Source organism: Heterocephalus glaber, unplaced genomic scaffold (assembly GCF_053883595.1).
Source record: "Heterocephalus glaber isolate CG9 unplaced genomic scaffold, H.glaber_assembly_v1.0 deba00001164, whole genome shotgun sequence".
NCBI lineage: Eukaryota > Metazoa > Chordata > Mammalia > Rodentia > Bathyergidae > Heterocephalus > Heterocephalus glaber.
Window position 1 is genome coordinate 1,257,902 of NW_028258205.1, and position 21,332 is coordinate 1,279,233.

A 21,332-nucleotide genomic window follows, 5' to 3' on the forward strand; every position below is an offset into this window, starting at 1 on the left:
GCTGTGGCAGTTGGTGGCAGACCCACTGTGGGAGCTTCTCAGGTGGTGACAGCCCCTGACCACCCAGGCAGCCTCGGGAACTGGTCCTGCCTGTCATCCCTTAGTAACTCAGTGCCCACAAACTGCCATGTCCTGTGGTCAAGACCCAGGCCCTCTCCTCAGGGGACTACATCCCCGCCAGGGACACAGGCATAACCCATGTAAAGAGGCAAAGGCAAGATAAAGACTTGCGGATTGGGACAGGTGCTGTGGGTAAGGTTGGCAAGAGTTTGGGGACCATCTCATTTAAGGACAGTCTGCTCCTCACAGAGCTGGTCGACTTGGGGGGACGCAGTTCTCAGCTGGGGCTTTGGTTCGGGGTGCATTTCGAAATGCCATTCTTGGGTGTTTCGGATCAGGGTGCTGCCTTGGCTGGCCGAGGCCCGGGCTCTCCTGAGCCGTCTTGGAGGACACTGGCCCTGTGGTAGAGTGGGCAGAGGACCTCTGGCCTGAGCCACGTTGGCTCTGGGAACAGAGGCTAGGAGGGCTGTCAGCAAGCAAGGCCAGTAAGAGCTCAGCCCTGGGGACACCAGGGCCAGGTAGGCTTGGGAGAAGCTGGACTTCAAAGGGGACAGCTCTGCAGATGTGGGACCTGTCCTCCTGGGGACCTGCCCTGAGTCAGGGCCACACTGGGCCTGGCCATAGAGGAGTCAGCTGCAGGTGCTCTTCCCAGGGGAGAGAAGGGAAGCCGGTGGAGCAGACCTGGCAACTGGGCTAGGGACTCAGGGGCAGCCGACTGCCCTTGTTTCTGCTACCCTGAGACCCCCGGCAGCCAGCTGCTCTGATCGTGCTTAGGGCCAGCCTGGGCCTCCAGTGAGACCTCGCTTCACTTTGCACCCCCTTTTCCCTTGGCAGATCTCCAAGGGCAAGGGCTTCCACTGGCTACATCATCCGGTAAGTGAGTACAGGGCCTGCCTGCATTCCCGGCCCCCTGTGCCGCCCCTGGCTTCTCAGCATCTGCTGGGCTCTCTCGTAGGGGGGTGTTCACCAGGCCTATAGACAGCTCATCCCAGCCCCAGCAGCACTTCCTCAAGGGCAGTGGAGCTCCAACAAGGTACAGTCATGGGGAGTCTGGTCCAGGCTCCTGGCAGAGAGAGGGCCCTGCCTGTCCGGGAGAGGGACCTGTTCTGACTGGCTCTGGTCACTGGGATGGAGAGGCACAGGAAGGGCAAATGTCCTGTAGGTGGACACATGGACACCTCTTGGCTTTCCAGTGCTGCTGGTCTGATGAAAGCTGCCAGTACTGGACCTCTCCACTCCTCCACCTCTGGCTACAAGATGACCACAGAGGACTACAAGAAGCTGTGAGTATGTGACTTCAGACCTGACTCGGTCCCCTCCTCTGAGGGATGAGCCCAAATACTGGGCCCCTTGCCTCTGAGCATAGGCTGGGGATAGCAAGTCCCATAAACTGGACACCTCTTGCCAGGCCATCTGTGGCCCGGAGCCCACCAGAGGGGGAGAAAGCCCCCGAAACCTGGGTGGCCATGCACAGTGCACTTCCGAGCTCAGGCAGAGCATGTTTCCTGGGCGTGCCCCACACTCCTTAGTCCTCGGGCTCTCAGGCTACGTGTGTTGGGCTGGGGTCCTGATGAACCTCAGGATATCACTGGGCCTGACAGCCTATTGGCCTGGGCATTTTGTGCCTAAATACGAAATATTTTCTGGACATAAATCTTTGGGATGCCCCAGGTCTCCCTTTGAGGTCCCTTTCAAAGGCCCCACCCTGCTTGACCAGAGAAGGGGACTCTGGACAGAGCTCTGGGTTTGTGCTTGTAGTTCCTAGGGGCCCTATCCCTTCATATTGTTGTGCCTTGTCCTCATTATCCAGCATCGTGAATCAGCTGGGAACAGTGAGGCTTGAACTGGGTCTTGTGGAACAGCTAAGGTTGGAACAGGAGAGAGGAGTGCTGGCTGACACAGAGAAGGAAGTGGCATGAACTTGGGGCCAAAGGCAATGATTCCAGTGTGGTGGTGGACATCAGGGGCCAAGCTGTGGAGGGTTGCAGCAGCCTGTGACGGGGAGCGGGGCCGGGGGGATCACGACCACCTCTCCCCTCCCCCAGCGCTCCCTACAACGTCAGGCGCAGCTCCGTATCAGGGGCTGTTGAGGAGGAGGAGGCGCCCTTCTCTTCAGATGAGCAGAAATGGAGGTAATAGTGTCCGCTTGGGCATCCCCATGGGTGGGGCAGAGGCCTAAGTCTTTGCAGACTGCTGAAGGGAATTGTACTGTTCCCGTGACATATGTATAATACATGGGCCACAGCTGTGGGAACAGGGCTGTCCCGTGGGTCACAAGACCACCCAACTCAGGGTGCCCCCTTAAGAACCTTCCACAGGGTTGAACCTAGCTGATACGGTGCCAGGGAAAAGCCGGATTCCTGGGTTTTCCAGGACATTCTATCAGTTTGCTGGAAAGGGGCCTGGGAAATTGAACATAAGTAGCAGAGTCAGATGCCTTGAGAGGGGCCTCGTGCAAAGTGCCTTCTGTGTGTGTGCTGTGACCCTGGCAGGCTGTGCGTGCTGGGACGCTAGGGCTGAGCTCTGGAGTCTCCCAACACCCTCACCTAGAAACACAATGGGCCTTGCTGAAGGCTCTGCAAGGTGGGAAGAGTCTGTGGCGGTGTGGCTCACTGAGTCTGGGTAGCGTAGATGAAAGAGCCAGGAGCTCTGGTGCTCCCTGTCGTCAGACGTCTGCTCTGCCATCCACAAGGCATGTGCCCTTGGGCAAGTCACTGGAGCCCCCAGCCTCAGTGCCTGCCCGAGCCTGTGACCTACTTTCCTGGGTGGGGATGGCAGTGTCCAGGACAGGGCTGGGTGCACTCTTCGTGCTCTGCAAAAGTGAGTGGCCCTTCCTTCGTCTTCCACCTTCCCGGGCTGGTCCCAAGCCGTCCTGAGGACACCGTGGCCAGGCTGGCAGAGTGTGTCCAGTTTGACCCCTAGCCCGCACCGCCACAGGTCAGAGGCTGCAAGCAGTGTGCTTCGGAAGAGCGCCCCCCGGGAGCACTCCTACGTCCTGTCGGCAGCCAAGAAGAGCGTTGGGTGAGTCCGCCACTGCGAGGCCCTGCAGGGCCGGAGGAGGCCTGGCCTGAGCCTGGCTGAGCCGGACCACAACTGGCTCCATGCTGGGGGCCGTTCCCCTCGCCTCAGGGTGCCATCTTCTCTTTGGGGAGGGTTGGGTGACAGATACTCCCATGGGCCTTCCTACCTGGGTCTCCTCAGCCTCTCAGATGCATTTTCTATAAAAGGCAAGGTAGGGCTGCTGCCTTTGGGGCAGTTAAAGTGCTGGGAATAGGAGAGAGACCTAGGACCCTTTGGGTACAGTGGCTTAGATGTCACCTGTCTGTGGATTCTGCCCAACATGGCACCTTTCTTTTTCCTTTCGTGTAGTCCTACCCAGGAGACACAAGCTCCATTTATTGCAAAGAGGTGAGTGGCCTCCAGAGAAGCCTTGGAAGTCTGTTGCTGGCCTCCTGTCAGCAGGGTGTGGGGACAGGGGAGGTAGGGGTGGGCGACTGCTGTCCCTGAGCAGGCAGAGTTGGGAGAGGCCACTCAGGCTTCTGTCTGGAGGCCACGTGAGCAGCTGGGGAACTGCAGCGGCACATGCAGTCCCAGTAGCCAGTTCTGCACAGGCGGGAGCCTGACTGAGAAAATGCAGCTGGGGAGTGAGTTCTTCCGCTTGCCACCCGCCAGGGCTGGGGCCTGACCCAGGAGCAGGAATAGGGCCGCTAAGAGACGTTCCCTGGGAGGCAGCTGTGACATTGGAGATGGGTCCTAAAGGGTAAACAGGGTCAAACAGAGAGGGACCGTCTCGTTGGTTGCTGTCACTAGTTAGCACAGGGTACCTTCTGGGGGAGGGAGATACTGGGGGGAGAGTGAAGGAGAACTTTCTGGAAAGTTGAATTTGATGGACCTTTAGTTGGATGGACAGGGAAAACTTTCAAAATAAGGTGTCCTAACAAGCTGAGAATGGAAAATCGAGAGGGAATCAGTGTGCCAAGTGCCCCAGGGTGCAGAGGAGGGCAATGGGAAACACTGAGCAGGGGTTGGCAGCACAAAGTAAGTGGCAGAGAATGGTGTGTTCTTACCGACTGTATTAGGTTCCTGCAGCAGCTGTAACAAGGCCCCACGAACTGGGTGGCTTAAAACATGAAAATTGCTTATCTCCCAGCTTTGGGAACCGGAATTGGGAGAGCACAGTGTTGGCAGGGCTGGCTCCCCGGAGAAGCGCCGAGGGAGAATGCATGCAGGCCTCTCCCGGCGCCCGGTGGCTGCTCGGAGTTATAGGTGCGCCTTGGCTTTTCTGCCTCACTCCAGTCTGCCTCTCTGCCTCTGTCTCCACAGGACTTTTTTTTTTTGGTACCGGGGATCGAACTCAAGTTCTTGCGCTTGCACAGCAGGCAGTGAAACCACTGAGCTAGATCCCTGGCCCACCACAGGACTTTTTCTGTGTCTGTGTCCACATTTCCCTCGTCATAGGACATTGGCCTTGGATTTAGGACCCACCCTAACCCACTGTGACCTCAGCTTACCTTGATTACAGCTCCAAAAACCCTATTTCCACATAAGGTCAGACACAGGTTCCAGGGGGACAGGAATTTGGGAAGGACACACCCTGCCCCATACACCGTCCATATCCTGAGCTGGAGTGGTTGGGCCACCTCTTGACCACCTCAGTTGGATATCCCTGGAGGCACGGGTATCAAAGGGCCGACACACACAGGGCAGCCAAGACCATGAGTGCAGTCTCTCCTCTCACCCACAGGGTGGACGTGGTGGAAGAGGACGCGCCCACGGAGAGGGGCCAGGAGGCACCCGCTCTGGCACAGTCTGCTCTTGGCTTCAGCAGGTAATCATGTGTTCGTCTCTCTGGGACCGGCAGTTGCCAGGCCTGCCTGCCGTTCAGTCACTGGAGGACATCTGTAAGGCCATCTCCCTTCCGGGCCTGAGGGTCACTGTCTCATGTGTCCGGTGACAGGATGGGGTACCGAAGTCGGTAAGGACTCATCTGGTTGGATGTCCCAGGGCTGAAAGAAACAAAACAGCCTGGCCTCCAGGGAGAGAGTGCGCGGCTCTTGTCTGTTAAGAACTTATCTGTATCACCTTAGCCCTTGCGGTCCTGAGCTTGGTGGTGGAACAATATCCCAAGAAAAAGTGCCAACCTTAGGCCTGTAGAGGGCCAGCCACTGAACAGTGGCTGCCTGCCATTTTTAAGCTTGCTCCTGGCACTCTGGTAAGTTGGCCAAGTTCAACCAGCCAGGAAGGAGTCTCACAGTTGCCTTCTTTGCCAGTGTGTTAGGCCGTAGGGACCAAGTGGATGTTGGGTATGCCTGGCTCCTTTGGGAGCCGGGAGGCCCAGTGGGTGCCCAGGAGCCAGTTCTGGCCTGTGAGCTGGTCAGATGGTTTCTCACTGGCCCAGCTGGTGGGGCCTGCCAAGCAGGGAGGACCCGGCAGTGGGGTGACAGGCCAGGGGCAGGCTGAGTGCTGCTGATCTCACTGCAGGCGGGGCTGCGATGCGCCCTGGTTTCTGAGCCCTAGGTGACCAGGCAGATAATGGTGCTCTCTTGTCAGTGGACGAAGAGCAATCAATACCTCCTTGTGCTCCGTGCTGAATGCTGCTAGGTCCTGCAGGGAGGCCAGCACCCTGGTGTTGCTGCCTGGATTGAGAACTTTATCCAAACCCAGGTCTGCGAAGAGCTGTACCTTCACAGCAGCCCGGAAGACCCCTGAGGCTGGAAGGAGAGAGTGTCCCCACTGGTCACCACAGCTCCAGGGCCCCTGCTGACGCCCCTAATTCCATCTCAGCTCCCACACTAGAGCTCCACAACCACGTGCAGACGTGGGACCACTGTCCCCTTGGCACTGTCTGTTTGTCCACAAGAACCTCTGAAGATCTAGAAAGGAAGATTCAGGGCTCGCTCTTTACCGGGCAGTATCTAGGGGACTTGGGAACTGAGGGGATATAAGGGCTCAGGCTGCTATGGCAAAGTAGGATGGACTTGGTGGCTTAAACAACAAAAACTGATTTCCTCAGAGTTCTGGAGGCCGGAAGTCCATAATCAAGGTACAAGCACGGTTGGCTTCTCCCAAGACCTGTCCTTGGCTTGTAGATGGTCACTTTCTCCCTGTGTCCTCACACGATCTTTTCTGCATGTGTGTCTGAGTCCCCACTCTTCTCTTACGAAGACACCATGCACACTGGATTAGGGCCCGCCCTAGTGGCCTCAGTTCACTTTAATCACCTCCTTTAAGACCCTATCTCCAAATCCATGCAAGTGCACACACCTTCTGAGGCCCTGGGCATTGGGACTTCAACAAATCAATTTTCAAAGACACACGTCATCCCATAACAGTATACACTTCCCATTTCTCCTTATGGTTTTTTTTGGGGGAAAGCCAATGGATGGTTTCATATGCCTTTGAAGAGATAACGTAGGTTGTCCTTATTGTGGATTTGAGAAGCATTTTAACATTTATTCTGTAAAATTCCTTGTATGTTTAATATCCATCATCTGGCTGGCATGGCAAGATGGCTGTCTTGCTTTCCTGAGGCTGCTATAACCATCACAAGCTGGGTTAGCAGAGCTCCCCAAAGATTGGAGATTGGAGGTTTGATGAAGAGCGTGGGTGCTCATTCTGCAAAAGAACAGGCCTAGGCCTTCAGGTCACCGAAGAGCAGGGGACAAGGACGAAGTTGTCTTGCTGAGTGGCCCAGGACACATAAGCAGGTCATGGAGCATTCTAGACACCACAGGTGTCCAGGAGGAGGGGTCAGGAGGGAGGGTTCCCCACTCATCAGATCTGTGCAATAGAGGCTGCTCAGGAAAGTGGGGCGTGGGTCCAGTCTCCCAACAGGAAGTTCAGTTTGATGCTTCAGCTACTTCTTCCCTCAGATTCTGCAGCCACACAAAGTTTGAAACCGATTCTGCTGCTCCCAAGTGAGCTGCTGGCTGGTCCTGACCTCTGGAAGCCTTCTCTGACCCCACCCCATCCGGCACTGCACTGGACCAGGCAGCCCCCCTCAGTCCCCCATGGCCAGCTCCTGTCTGCTGGAGAAGCCCAGCCAGTGGGGCACAGTGACTCGACCACACTGTGGGTCCTGACACTCCCCAGCAAAAGGCTGGGTTATAGTGCAGTGGGAGAGGGAGGCATCATCCTTCTTGTCCCCAGGCACAGGCCGCCAAGGGCTATGGCCTCTCCAGCTCTGGTCCTGCCCTGCTGCTTAGCTCTAGTCCTAAGGTCCACTCCTCCTGAGTCCCCCTTTTTGATGTCCCTGGCCTGGCTGCTTCCCATCTCTGCTCTGGTTACACTTCCTGGGCTCTGGCTCTTCTGGCCAGTGCAGGGCCTCCTGGGCCCTGGTCTTAGGCTGTGCCCCCAATATGCTGCCTGGCAGAGTAGCTGGGGAGCAGTAAGAGTGTAGCTTCGGACACAAAATGGAATCCTGGTTTTGCCCTGAATGGGCTGCATGACCATGAGTGAGTCTCCTCACCTTTCTGTGCCTCAGTTTCCTCATGTGGAAAATAAGGAAAGCAGTAGTACCTGCTCCCCAAAGCTGTCCCAAATAGGAAGTGGGATAAATACATGGGAGGTATTTAGTTCAGGGCCCAGGCACTGGTACCACTGCATGCTCCCGTTAATAGATTTACTAATCTACTAATCTGTAGAGCCCTTCTTCCGGTGCAGGCAGGAGGAGGCCAGTATTGCCACCTACTGGCATCTGGGGGAAATGTGGCAAAGGACAAGGGGAAGGACCCCCCCCCCCCCCCCACACACACATACACACAGACTCTAACACACTTTTGGTTTTGTTTTGTTTTGTACATATTTGCAACACATACTGTTTACATTCTTCTTAGGGAGTAGGTACATGGACTTAACATATCTTAATTCTTTTTGTCCTCCTTCCCCTCCCCTCCCTCTGTCTTTACATCCCCATTCTTATACACAAAGATTGATCTCCCTGTTTTGTATTGTCTATCTTTTATTTTTTTTAAGTTATTTATGCTTTGAGTTTGTCATATAAGAGAAACCATGTGATATTTAAGCTTGTGTGCTTGACTTATTTCACTTCACATGATGGTCTCAAGGTGCATCCATTTTCCTACAAATGACCCATGCTTATCCTTCTTCATGGCAGAGTAGTACTCCATTGTGTGTAATACCACATTTTCTTTATCCATTCATCTGCTGATAGACATATAGGCTGCTTCCTAGATTTAGCTATTATGAATTGTGCTGCTATAAATATGGGTGTGCAGGGATCACTGTGATATGTTATTTTTTAACTCTTTTGGGAAGGTACCTAAGAGGGGAATAGCTGGGTCAAATGGAATTTCTGGTTTGAATTTTTTTGAGGCCCTGCCATACTGATTTCCATTTGGCATAGGTCCCTGTCACTCATTCCTACAGGCGCCTGGGGCCACAGTGGAGCCTAGGTGATTTGGAGCCTAGGGCTTCAGAAGACACCTGGCTTTCTGTCTCCTGAGCACTTTCCGAGGTGTGCAGCCTTCCAGAGTGTTCTTTGCCTTGTGGAGCCCAGGGGCATTCAGCCCAGCTGCTGTGGTTGAGGGGCTGGGGTGGCGGTTACTGGAGAAGAGAGGCCCGAAGGCCCCTGTGCTCTCAGAAGCGCCTTCAACAAGGAGCTAGAGACAGGGTGACCAGAGACAGCAGAGATCTCCTCACACTGCTGGGGGCTTGAATGAAGTCTGAGCTCCAGTAGTAGCAGGGTCGTGCTCCGTCTGCTGGCTCTGGGGCAGAATCTGTTCCAGGCCTTTCTCTCATTTTCAGTTGCTGCCAATCCTTGGCTCTTCCTGGACTGCAGCTGTAGCCTGCTGCTCTCTGCCTGGCTCTTCACACTGTCTTTCTCCAGTGGCTTTGGTGGAGACAGCAAGGCTGGCATCAGCGAGTGGCCTTTCCCTAGGGGCTCAGGCTCAGTGCCCTGCGTCCCCCAGAGCCCAGGCCTCCGTGTAGGGCCAGCTGATGGGCTCTGTCCTTCCTGTGGCCTCCCCGGGGCCCCAGACCGTCCCTCCTCCTGTGTGCTTTCCTGGGCCTGCGGGGAGGAACAGAGCCTGCTGGGGGGCTCGGATCCTCACACCCATCCTCTCTGCTTCCGGTCAGAGCCTGGGGCCCCCTCCCTGGCCCTTCTGGCTCCTGGCGCTCGCCGCCTGCCCTCCGTGTGCCTGGCTCCAGGTTTCCCTCACCTCGCCTCGCAGGACACCAGTCCTTGGGTGAGGCCGGACCTCATCTTACCTGCAGCACCTGCAGAGACCCGGGCTCCTGTGGGGTGGGGCTTCAGTGTAGCCTTGGGGGCTGCAGCTCAACCCTGTAACTGCCCCTCCGGAAGAGGCACCATCCGAGTGAAATCTCTAAGGAGTTGTTCTGAGGAATGACAAAGAAGGAGGAGGGCACTGGAGGGAGGTGAGGTACAAGGACATGAAAGACAGGGCACTGGCTGGGGTGATGCTCTGGCCTTATTCCTCTCTGACATGACAGAAATGACAGTGAGAGAATGTTTTACTTGCTCGGACATCCCTAAACCAGGCACGTCCTTGTGCCCTGGCACCACATGCTGTGAATGAGGCAGAGGGGGCTTGCCATGATAAACGACACTGTCAATAATGATGTCACACTGTTATCATGAGAGGAGATGGGGAGAATTCAGAGCTGTCTGTGTGTCCTTGGCTCCTCCTGGCTTTTAGGGTGTGCAGAGCCCTTGTCCCTTGAAGCCCCTTCCTTTCCACTACCCAGGCTAGGCTGGAACCAGAAACTGGGGTCAACCCCAAGGCCAGCTGAGAGTGGCTAAGCCACCTGGGAAACTGTAAGTGAGGGACCCCCTGCCTCCCTGCCTTCCCCCTGACCCTTTCAACCCCCCTCCTCCTGGGACTCCCGTGTGGCCTCTCTGTAGTGTCAGTCTGATCATGTCGACCCCATAACGCCTGCCTCATGCCTGTACCGTGGTTTCCCTTTGTCAGACTAGATCTGATCTCACTTATGCCCAGAAGGCCTCTTGCTATGACCATGGGAGGGCTGGGCTCAGATCTGGGTAGAAGATGGGTGAGGGGCCTCTTCACTCCCCTTCCTCTGCGGCCAGCAGGTCAGCGGCCTGAGCTCAGCTATGGCACCAAGAAGGCTTGAGGCCAAAGAGGAGGCGAGAAGAGAAGTAAAATGGGGCGGGGATGGTTCACGCTAGGGCACCCATGGCCGACACAGGTGGGGAAGGAGCGGGCTTTCCCACGGGTGCCTCTCTGCTCGCTCCTCTGGCCTGTCTGTCTCACTCCACATCATCTAGAGACAGGGGCAGAGGGTCTGGGGCCACCAGGCGGTTCTGCCCCTGTGGGCCTGCTAGGTTGGCAGGTTGGTGGGACACGGCTGTGTCATTCTCTCACTCAGCAATCATCAGGGAATGAGCACTTGGTCCCTGTGAGGCCACGGCCTGGCGCTGGGGCCCGAAAGGCCTGGGACCTGCTGGGCCAGGGCTGTTGACTGCCTGACCAGGTGGCGTATGCACGCGGGAACCACATCAGCCTGAGATGCTGACCTCCTCGCATGCCCTGAGTGCCCAGGAAGGGACAGGACTGGTCAGCTGTGTGGAGTGGGGACACTGGGGCAGTTGCATGGCCTGTGTGAGGGGCCTCCGGGCACCCCGAGCTGAGGAGGAAGAGGCCAGAGAGTGGCGCAACTAGCAAGGGGCACAGGGGGCCTGGCCCTGCCCTGGGGGAAGCAGGTGGGATTGAGGCACCAGGGAGGGGGTAGGAGAGATCTGAGCGGGAAAACTGGGGCCCTGCCTTGTGAAGCCAGAGTCTGCGGCAGGAGGCAAGGGTGTCCCCAGGAGGTAACCCCTCAAGCCCCAGAGTGGTGGCAGCTCAGGAAAGGCTTCCCACAGGAAGTGCCGTCCACAACATCGCCTCTTTGGTTCCTCCCTCTCTGGCGGGCACGTGCCCTGCCCATTTTACTGTACAAGTGCCCCATTCCCACTGCCCTCCTCTGGCCCAGGTCTCCCTCCGGCATCGCTTGCCCAGCTGTCTTCCACCTCATCCTGCTGTCCCACCTGGGAGACGCTGGAAGTCGTTAGTGCAAGCCTGGTGAGAGGTGATGCCATGGGGGGAGAACAGGGAGCCCAGTGGGTTGCGAGCGTGCAGACAGGGAAGAGCGCTGGGAACAGTGAGCTTAACGGGGGAGGAGAGACAGGCGAAGGAGACCTGGGATGTGCGGCCAGGCGGAGAGCTGGCAGGGAGGGCGGCGGGGCCGCTGATGTGGCTGCTGATGGCAGCGTGAGATGATGATAGGACTGTCTCTGCTGGACTTTACAACTTCAAAGAAAACAGTGGGGGCTGAGTTAGGGTTAGGGTTAGGCTTCCACTGCGAAGGAACACTGAAGTCAGACTACCTTGGATCCAAATCCTCGCTCTTCCTCTTATTACGGGTAGAACTAAATAGGTCACTGTGGCTTAATGGGGCCCGAGTGGCTCATCTAGAATATGGGCACGGATGACATCACTGTCACTGTACAGAGTAAAGTGTACCTGTACCTATGAAGCTGCGAGAACACGACTAGCCCCCAATCAACAGTAGACATTAGTAGCGAGGTTTGGTGAATCAGCCAATCAGTCAGTAGCAGGTTTTACTCTTCTTGGAGACAGCTGGGATTTGGGGATGAGGCAACTGTCCTCATCTGTGGATGGGCAGCTACTGCATGCTTAACTTTTATTTCTTTCCTCCATAGGGCTTCTCCGGGCCGCAGAGACAAGGAGGCCCCCTGCCCCAAAGAGTCCGCGAGACACTCCATTGGTGGGAAGACCGTCAAGGGCTCCAACACGGATTCTGAAAGGTAACTCACCTCAGAGAGCAGACTCCTCACACAGAGCCCGCGTGCACCCAGATGCAGGGCCCTCTCGGTCCAAGATCAGTGGACCGAGTTGGAGCAGAACGGTCCTATTCCTGCTGTGTCCCCTGGGATAGTGCGGATCTTCAATGAGCATCTGTTAAAGAATGAATGAATGAGACCTGCAGAGGGGCAGGCCCCTGCCAGGTCCCTGAGGCAGCCAGTTGTATAGCAGGACCAAACTTTGGCGAGGCCACCCCAATCCCAGCACTAGGCCCTCAGTGGGTTCCCTCCATTCACCGGAAGCTACCACACTCGCTCACTAAGCATGCTTTTACTCCAGGACAAAGCAGCTATGCCAGTGGCCTTCAGAGCAAGGCCTGCAAGTTGGCAGTTTAGGGAATTCAGTGAGCAGAAGTGTGTGGGCCTCCATAGCGCATTAGCAGGGACTTTCCCTAGGGAGTGAGGGAAACAGTTGGAGGGTGTCAGCGAAGGGAAGTCAGAGCCATGGTCAGGGCTGGTGAGTTCAGAGGCTACTGTTGTACTCTGTCACCTCAGAGCCCCCCCCCCCCCCGCATGTGTGCCAGACCCCGAGCTGGGTCTGTGAGCAGTGGCCGCAGGTTGGATGGTTTCTCAGTGGGAATCTGGCAGCCAGAAACAGATTTGGGCCCACGGGCCTGCTCCTCAGTCAGGACTCTGAGCCCTTGGGAATGAAGGGCAGGTACCCTGGATGTAGCCCCCAGTGTCTTACCTGTTGATCTGTTGGCCATTAGCCCCCACATGCTCACTTCTCCAGTCCTCTCACTGTGTTTCTTGACTCCGCTCTTCCTCCTAGCCCCTCAGGTTGGAAGAAGCTAGAAAGACTTGCTATTGGAATCCACTTAGGCTGGGCTTGGTTTCAATCAGAGCAATGCAGGGCAGCAATGTAGGGAAGGGCCTGCTCTCAGGACATCAAAGTTAGATAAACATCAAATTCCAATCGGACTTAGCAAGGGCTGAGGGTGTAGCTTAGTAGTAGAGTGCTCGCCCAGCATGCGGGAGGCCCTGGGTTCAATCCCTAGCTCTGCAGGGAAAAAAAAGTTAGCAAACACTTCTCTTCCCATAACAGGTCACATACACGGCTGAGTGATGGCCCCATGGGATCTGGAGTCACAGGGTCCCCACAAGAAGGCTTGGCTGGAGCAGACAGTGACTTGGAGAGAAGAGGGTGAGCTGCTTGTGGGAGACACATCCTCTCTCGTCCCTGCTGATGGGTCAGGCTCAAGCTGCCGAACTGCTTGGGATGTTGGGAATGGGGCTCCTGTCTACTGCTCCCATACTCCCACTCTTCACCGTGTCCTTTGCCCTTGGATTTCCCTATGCTCCACTCTTGTTCCTTGTCTCCAACCCCTGCCACTGGTCCTCAAAGTCCTTCAGCACGGGCACCAGCCAGGTCCCACTCACACTGGCAGCCCAGCCCATACCTAAGGCTGGCCACGGGCAGGGAGAGTGAATGTGTGGAGAATGCAGAAGGGACAGACTGGCGAGCAAGTGACCGAATCAGTGCCTTTGTACTTCATGACTGAGCTCTGAGGACCACCAGGGGCCCTGGCCACTGCTCTTCTCAGGGTCCATGAGAGGGAAAGCAGCAGCCCTGGTGAGCCAAGTTAGGACTGGCGTGTCTAGCTGCACTCCGGACTTCTGAGTGGAGCCAGAGACCACTTTCTCAGAGGATTCGGGGTGGGGGGAGGTGACCAGGTTACGCCTGTCCCGAACTGGTTTCAAACAAAGCATGTGTCATCCCTGGGGACAAAGCCTAGGTCCACAAATGCTGGCACAAATCCTTAAACTCTGAGCTGTGCCAGGCCCTCAGGGTTTGGACCAGACATTGGAGAGGAGTGGCAAGGCTGGTGTCTCCAGGGAGCCGCAGCTCCAGTGTGCCAGGCCCACCTCCCTGGTCCCCAGGCCGCTGGGGGCTGCTTTCCTTGCTACCTTCACTGACTGCGCTGGATTCCTGGAGCCAGAGCCAGGACACCAGCCCACAGTGGGAGGGGACAGCAGGCCCAGCCTCTGAAACCCCCATGCTGCAGAGGGACGACTTTCTTCTGGCTCCCAGAGAAGTCTCAGGTCCGAGGTGACTGGGTCTGGCTCCAGGTTGCTTGATTTGTCAGTGTTTGTCGGTGTCATTCTTTCTCTTTATGTGGCCTCATAAAGCAGTCTTTGCTTTCCTCTCTGTTTCTTTAAAGTAGAACCAAACCTCAGAGTAACCTGCACGATTATCTGAAGAGTCTTCCAGTTTTAGGAGCTTTAGCCTGGTCTTTCACAGCTGTCTTACTTAGTTTGACAATGATTCGTAAGAAACTCCTTTATTGTCTTTCCAAAGTCTGGGTTGTTTCTCAGAGAAGCAACCTGCCTTCTACGCTCATCTTCACGAGCTTGTTCATTAACTGAGCTTAGGGGCGAGGGCTGCAAACACAGCCCATACAGAGAGACTCAGGGACCAAGGCCCCGCCTGAGTTCCCGACGGAGCGAGCGGAGGGCACGGGCCAGCCCAGCCCCAACCGAATGGCACCCTGTGAGCGTGTCTGCCTGGGTTGTGGAAGCCGAGGTCAGAAGAGAGCCCCACCACACCTGAACAGCTAGGTGCACACAGAGGGCCCAGCCTGGGGAGAACAGGAAGATGGAGCACGTGTTACGGCAGCCATTGTTCAGAGTACTTGGTTATGAGTTCCTGTACTCCTCCCAGAACACTGAGGACAACACTGAGGCCCCAAGAGGTCACCGAGCCACTGCTGCACTGGCCTGGGCGTCGGGCTGCCTTGGGGTCTGATCGGGTCTCGCACCCCACAGTGCCTCAAGCATGCATTCGAATAGCTCCTCACATCCTCATGTGTTGGGGACAGAAGCCACCCTCTCGGAGAGGATGGACACAGGCACAAGGTCCTGCACCTGGACCAGGCTTGACCTCCTTCCACAGGCTGGGCCCGGCTGCTTGCGTCACCCCTTGGCTGGATGATCAGGATGTTCGAGGTGTCCACTCTCACTCCTGCCGGCCTGAACCAGTGGCTATCGGGTAAGGGTGTGGAGACCACCCCAGTGACGGGTCCCCTTGCTGGGCATAGCCTTTAGGGCTCAGCCTCAGCTCCAGGGAACGAGGGTCCCCGCACACTTCTCAGATCCATGCTACCCTAACCTTGGGTGGTCGCAACAGGACAGGGAGGCCGAGGAGGGTCCTGACTGGGGACAGTGGGAGAAGAAGGGCAGGTGACAAGCCTGCTGGGGCAGACCTTTTAGTACCGACATGCATGGACTCAAGCTGATGGGGCAGTGGGATCAGTGGCAGAGGCCTCAGTGACCCTTTTCTGTAGCGACTGCATCCTGGCCCAGCAAGAGGAGTCAGGGTGAGAAATCCCAGGGACAGCCAGTCAGCACTCCAGGGCTCCATCCCAGGGAGCGAGAGGCTGGGAAGGACAGATGGCTTGAGGGGCACAACTTAGAAGCCAGCCCAGCCCGTGAGAAGGCAGCTGGGAAGGGAAGACCTGGGCCCTTTGGTCTGAGGCCTCATGACTTGTGTGCTCTCTTGTCTCAGCTCCAGCACCGCTTCAGCCTCTGTCGTCCTGGCCGACAGGAAGAGTGACATTGCAGCAGACCCGGAAGGCACAAAGGCAGCCCCCAAGGGGTAAGACACTAGCCCAGTGCTGAGCTTCTGAGGTGGACAGGAGCAGCTGGTGTGCATCGGCCTTTGGCCAGGAAGCTGAGGCCAGCGAGGCACGGCAGCTGCACTGGGGCACATGGCAGGGGCAGAAGTCCCAGCTGGCACCCTCTGACCTCTGCCTCTGGGGCCAGGGAGCTTTTTGCAAAACGGTGTTGCTGCCAGCCAGGAAGTACTACATAAGCAGGAGCCAGCAAGCACTGGGATGGCACAGACAAATCAGGCATGGCTCTGCTTCAAGGCACTCTCAGCCTGGCTCAGGTTGAGACATCAGTGCTAGAGCAGGAGAAGGTGGGGCTGGGCCCAGCTTGGTGGAGAGGTGGCTTTTGAGTGGTATCACGACAGGTGGACAGGAATCCTCCAGGGGAGAGGACAGTATATATAAAGATTCCAAAACCCTCATGCATCCTGGCAGCGAGTGTGGCCCACAGTGAGGGTTGCTGGGTGGGAGAGTGGTAGAAAAGGAGGCCACCAATGAAACTTAGGGACATCTGTGTGCACAGTCCTCTTTGAATGGGGAGCAAAGGCTTGCAAGTCAGGTGTTGGAGCCTCCTGGGTAGGACAGTGCTTTGAAGAGAACAGCCAGGGTGGTGAGATAAAAGATGTCAGCGAGAAGGCCACCTGATTAGGAGGTGGAGGGGACAACTGAGGCAAGCAAAGAGAAGGAGCTAATTCTAGAAAGAGCAGAGAGACCTGAGCTGCAGAAACGAACTGCAAAACTAAAAATGCTGTGCTGGAGTGTGCTTAACCAGTGAGAAGGACCTCTAATGTAGCAGGCTTTGGTCAGCCATGATAAGAAGATTGGAACCTTTTCTTTTTTTTGGTATCAGGGATTGAACTTGGGACCTTGCGCATGCGAGGCAGGCGGCGGCACCACTGAGCTAAATCCGCAGCCCAGAAGATTGGATCTTATTCAGATTTTTTTTCTCCTATTCAGATTTTAAGCCAAAGAGGGGCCAGATGAGATTCAGTTGTTTAAAAGTGAATGCACGTTTGTATTTTTACATTCCATTGTAGTTGCTTTTTTACTTAAGAAGCAGGTGTAGGTCAGGCAGGGTGGCTGGGAAATGGATGTCTTGTGTGCCTTTTTTCTCTTTCCAGTTGCACCAACAATGAACAGCCAGAGTGAAAGCTATGGCTGACAGGTACAGTGTGCTGTGTGTAGGCATCTTACAGCCTTCCCAGCATCGCTGTGAGATGGATACGGTGGAGGAAACAAGCCAAGTAGCACAGTTTAATGACTTATCCAAGGCCAACTAGCAGAGTTGAGTACCAAAGAATAACTCAGCACAAATTACGAAAGCTAGTTTATGATTTTTTTTGAGCCAACTCTCAAGACCCAGAAGCAGTAACTTCCAGCTTACTGTGTGGCCTTATGTGATCTACCCCAAACCCTGGAAAGGGCCAGGCAGAGGAGGAGACTGAAGGATGCACTCCTGTGCAGAGCAGGGGCAGGAGTAAAGTCCAGACCTCTGGCCAGTTCTGGGGCCTAAATTCAGGAATACTTTCCTCCTGATGACTGTGTTTCACAAACTTGAGAGTCACCTGGGAAGTATTAAAAGACAAAACACTTCCTGAGCCCCATGTAGAGTTTTGGATTTAATTGTTCTTCCACCACTATTGTCTTTCTTTCTTTTTTTCTTTTTCTTTTTCTTTGAGACAGGGTCTCACTTTGTAGCTCAAGCTGGCCTAGAATTCATAGCAATCCTCCTGCCTCAGCCTCCCTGGTGCTGGGATTACAGGCATGTGCCACCACACCTGGGCATCATCTTTTTTTTTTAAGAGTAGGAAAATTTATTGGGAGAAAGAAAGCTTCTGTCTAAGAGAGACTGAAGGGGGACCGGAAAGTGGGTTGCCTTCATCATTGTCTTTTTAAAAGCTCCTGTTTCCTCTTTCTAAGTCTTGGTCAAGAACCACTGTACCAGGGTAGTAGTTATGAAACAGGGGAATCTCTTCGACCTCTCCAAACCTTAGGGAGGTATCTAACAATATCTGGAGACATTTTTGGTTGCCACTACTGACAGTTAAGAAGTACTATTGGGTTCTAAAGAGTAGACCAGGGATGCTAAATATTCTATAGTGCACAGGACAGCACCTGATCCCCCCAACACACAAAACAATTGTCTGGCCGAAAATATAACAATATCTGCTCCATAGCACTCCTTTTTTTTTTTTCTTTTGGTACCGGGGATCGAACTTGGGTCCTTGCGCTTGCGAAGCAGGCGGCGAAACCACTGAGTTAAATCCCTGGCCCTCCACCGCACTCGGGACCTCTTAGGGAACACAGCTTGGGGGCGGGAAAAAAAAAAAAAAAAGAGAGGAGCACAGAGACTCCGCTCTCCCAGGCTGCCTGGGACCCTAGCAGCCGACGCAGAACGTGTGCGCCCGCGTATATAACTCATGGCTACAGCGTGCAGCACCCTTGCGCACCTGCGCTTTGAGTAGCAGTTGGCCAGCGTGTGTGCGCCTGCGCAGTGTGTGCTCTGGGTTGGTCCACGCCTAGGCTGTGTGCAGCCGTGGTCAGTGCGCCTGCGCATGGCGCCATTTCCTGAGGCTTGGCGCTCAGGCCGCGGAGCCGCCGGGAAATGCGACCTTCTACTGGGCAAAATGGCTGTCCGCGGCAAGACGGGCCTCAGCGGGACTTCTCCAGAGGCCGTGCCAGCGACGACCGCGAGGTGGCGCCGGAGGATCACAAATGGGCCCTGGGCTGTCGTGGCCCTTCCCCCATGGCGTGGTCTGTGGCGATGGCCAGTTGGCACTGCTCGGGGTGACCCCGCGTGGACCGTCCGGAGGTTAGGGGAGGTGCGGGGAGCGGTGCCGTCATGGTCAAGGAGTGAAAAGGGAAGTGCGCTGGGGCCCCCCGGTGCCCATGGCCCTCAGAGCTGAGCCAGGTGAGGGCAGCCCTAAGGCTTTGATGAGGAGCGGGATGGGGCCGATGGCAGCCTGCAGAGCATGGCAGCCCTAGTTTTCACCTGTTCCAGGCTTTGGAGACGCCCCGTGCTAACTCGGCCCTGCTCCATTACACGTAGAGGTAGAGACAGTATGGTATAGTGGATTGAGAGGTGGACGCTAGTACTTGGATTCAAATCCAAGCGTTGTCACTTGCTAGCTCTGTGTTGTTCATTTCCGTGCCTCAGTTTCCTCTCGTATAGAATAGTGGTATTGATAGGCTCCTACCATATAGGGTGTGGTAAGAGTTAAGCGTGTTTGCATATTTAAAGCATGGAGGACACTTCCTGGCACAACATACTGTATTTCAGATGCTGGTTTTATAAAACCTTCGAGCTAAATGAAACAGCTTCAGAGGAACAGCTCCTTGAACTACTCACGAATCCTCAGAAAGCCCCCCGCTTCCCTTTACCAGATTTATCAGCCTTCAGTTGATAAAACACAGCATCTCGTCTCCTTCCCGTTCCAGTTTTGTCATCAGACTTTACATCTAAAACATGCTGTTTTCCCCTTTGCTATGCAGCAAGCGTGTTTCAAGTTTATCTTCTTCCTGCATGAGGAGCATGCAGACTTTCAGCATAATTCAAATTGCTGATGACGGTTGTCAAGCAGTGTAGGGATCTGGTGGAGGGACTGCAAGAGTGAAAGGGACATTATTTGTTCAAAGAGATGTGAACAGTTCAAAATGGTTGTATTAGACTACTAATCTTTGATCTGGTTAGAGCCAAAAGGAAAGACTTCAGAGAGGCTAGATGCTGGAAAATTGGGTTCAGGGGAGCTAAGATTGGAGTGATGTTGAATGTTGGAGTTCTAGGCTCATGCCCCTGGCCTACTAGCCTCCAGAAGCGGTGCCTTCTGTTTTGGGGCCAGAAGGTGATGGAAGGGGTGTGCAAGTGTAGAAGTGGCTAGTAGCCTCTCCTCTCTTTTCCACAATACTCAGCTTTGTGTGCGGTGAGTGCATGACGTGAGGCCAGGGAAGGACTCTCCACAGTCTGCATACTTGGGCCTCGTCGGTTCCACCTGGAGGCTGCTGTTTTCAGTGAGGAGGGCACAGCGGTTCTGAGGTCCTCTGGAGGAGGGGGCTGTCTGCTCCCTGGGGTAGCGCAGTGCTGCCTGGGCTCTGCCACACCCTGGAGGAGACCAGCCCCTGCCTCCATGCCCACGGGTGGGTGGTGACAGCCAGCGTGCAGGGTGCGAGCCAGGGCCGCCCCGCAGCGCTCCCTCCACAGGGCGTTCATTCTTCCTCAGGGCCTCAGCCTCACACGAGGGGAAGAATGTGACCGCCAAGGCAGGCGAGGCCTGGCAGGAGAGGCCCGGAGCCCCAGGTTGTGGCGAGGGAGACCCGACTGCCCCCGCTCAGCAGCAGCCCGGAGCTGTCAGCTCCCTGGAGAGACGGAGCAGCCCCAGCGGCCCTGAGCAGCTCCTGGAGCAGGAAAGCAGTGGCAGCAGGTAAGGTCGGGCTGGGCTGGGTTCCTGCTGCCTGGAGCCAGGCTTTCAGTCGGGGACTGCAGCCCAGAGAAGCTGCTTCCTCCGCTCCATGCTAGTGGCTGGCGTGTTCCGAATGGACTCATGGCAGTGGTTTCCTGGGCCTAGGGCAGTGTTGATGGCTTCCAGTGTTGATGGGGCTGTGATAGGTGGTTGGTTTTGCCCCCCCCTCCCCCGCCCGAGGTTAGGTAGCCCAAGGCAGTCTCCAGCACCCCTGACGTATGTTGGACCTGCCAGAGAATAAAGAGAATGGATGATCATGGGGGAGATCGCGAGAGAGGAAGGGATGCGGAGGGTGACGGCGACGTGACTGACGGTGTGCTGGCATGCACCTGTGTGTGTGGAACGGGATGTGTGTGATGGCAGGACTGCGAGTGCGCGGAGGACTCTCCAGGAGGCACTATGCCTGCTGGCCCCAGCACCGCCCTGCCCTGCACAGCTGTGCATGTGGCGACAGGTGACCAAGTGAGGCTGAGTGGTCTCTGGGAGTGTGCCCCAAAGCACCGACTGCTGAGCTGATGGTTTCTCAAGCAGACAGAAATGCGAGCTGGAGAGAGCTCCCCTTGCTCATCCACCCTGAAGTTCTGTACTTCTTATCCTGGAGCAGAGTCACTTAGGTAGCAAGGTATTTTAGGGCCAGGTTCACCTAGCAAGTAACAGCTTTTCTTGTGGAATAGCCGATGTGGATGACTTCTTAACCCTAGGCCCTGTGGAGACCTAGTCTGGAGACCCCCAGTCCCATGGCATCCTACGCTGGGCAGCGTTCCATGCATTTAGGGTTATGAAAGGTGCAGGCCACGGCTAAGGGGTGGCTGGAAGGTGAGGAAGGTTTTCCGGACAGCTGAGCTGGAGGCAGCCCTGCAGGTAGAGGAAACGAGGCTCAAGGAAGGGAGCTGCAGGGCAGGAGGAAGCGCGCCTGGAGGGGCTTGTGCACAGGAGATGGGCCGGGTGGGTGGGCGGGCAGTCGAGGACCTGGCAGGAGGTCGTCCTCGTGGGCCACCCCAAGGTGAGCAGGCGCAAGGGTTGCAGACCTAGGAAAGGTAATGGTGAGAGCACCTCAGCCATGACTCCTCTCCTGTTGCAAGGAACTAAGGTCCTTTGTCCAACCCTGTGGTGGGAGCCTGGAGATTTGGCAAATGCTAGGCAGAGGGTGCCTAAGTGACCAAGGCTCACAGACGCAGTCTGAGTCTCCAATGGGCTTTGTTGGTCGGTGACAATTCACATGTATTGTCACAGCTCACTGCTAATGGCCCAAGTTCAAGCAGTCACTTAGCCCCGGGGCGCCCTGCACCAGGAAGAAAGCCACTTGGTCCACTTGCCTTCACTTAGCAGGAATGGCCGGAAGGG

The 21,332-nt window shown here is 55.9% G+C and overlaps 1 protein-coding gene across 3 annotated transcripts in view; it reads left to right on the plus strand.

Moving 5' to 3' along the window:
• Znf185 (zinc finger protein 185 with LIM domain) overlaps nt 1-21,332 on the plus strand; it is a 56,485-nt gene that overhangs the window by 13,294 nt on the left and 21,859 nt on the right. For 2 of the 3 annotated variants that reach the window (XM_013067909.3, XM_021249157.2), the window contains exons 5-16: nt 895-933; nt 1,016-1,093; nt 1,254-1,343; nt 2,106-2,192; nt 2,998-3,081; nt 3,430-3,468; nt 4,805-4,888; nt 11,762-11,866; nt 12,969-13,067; nt 14,817-14,912; nt 15,429-15,518; nt 19,749-19,949. In XM_013067909.3, the coding sequence (XP_012923363.2) occupies nt 895-933; nt 1,016-1,093; nt 1,254-1,343; nt 2,106-2,192; nt 2,998-3,081; nt 3,430-3,468; nt 4,805-4,888; nt 11,762-11,866; nt 12,969-13,067; nt 14,817-14,912; nt 15,429-15,518; nt 19,749-19,949 (1,092 nt within the window). Of the gene's footprint in view, nt 1-894; nt 934-1,015; nt 1,094-1,253; nt 1,344-2,105; nt 2,193-2,997; nt 3,082-3,429; nt 3,469-4,804; nt 4,889-11,761; nt 11,867-12,968; nt 13,068-14,816; nt 14,913-15,428; nt 15,519-17,989; nt 18,344-19,748; nt 19,950-21,332 lie in introns of those variants that run through there. The other variant, XM_013067912.3, reaches the window with a different exon arrangement.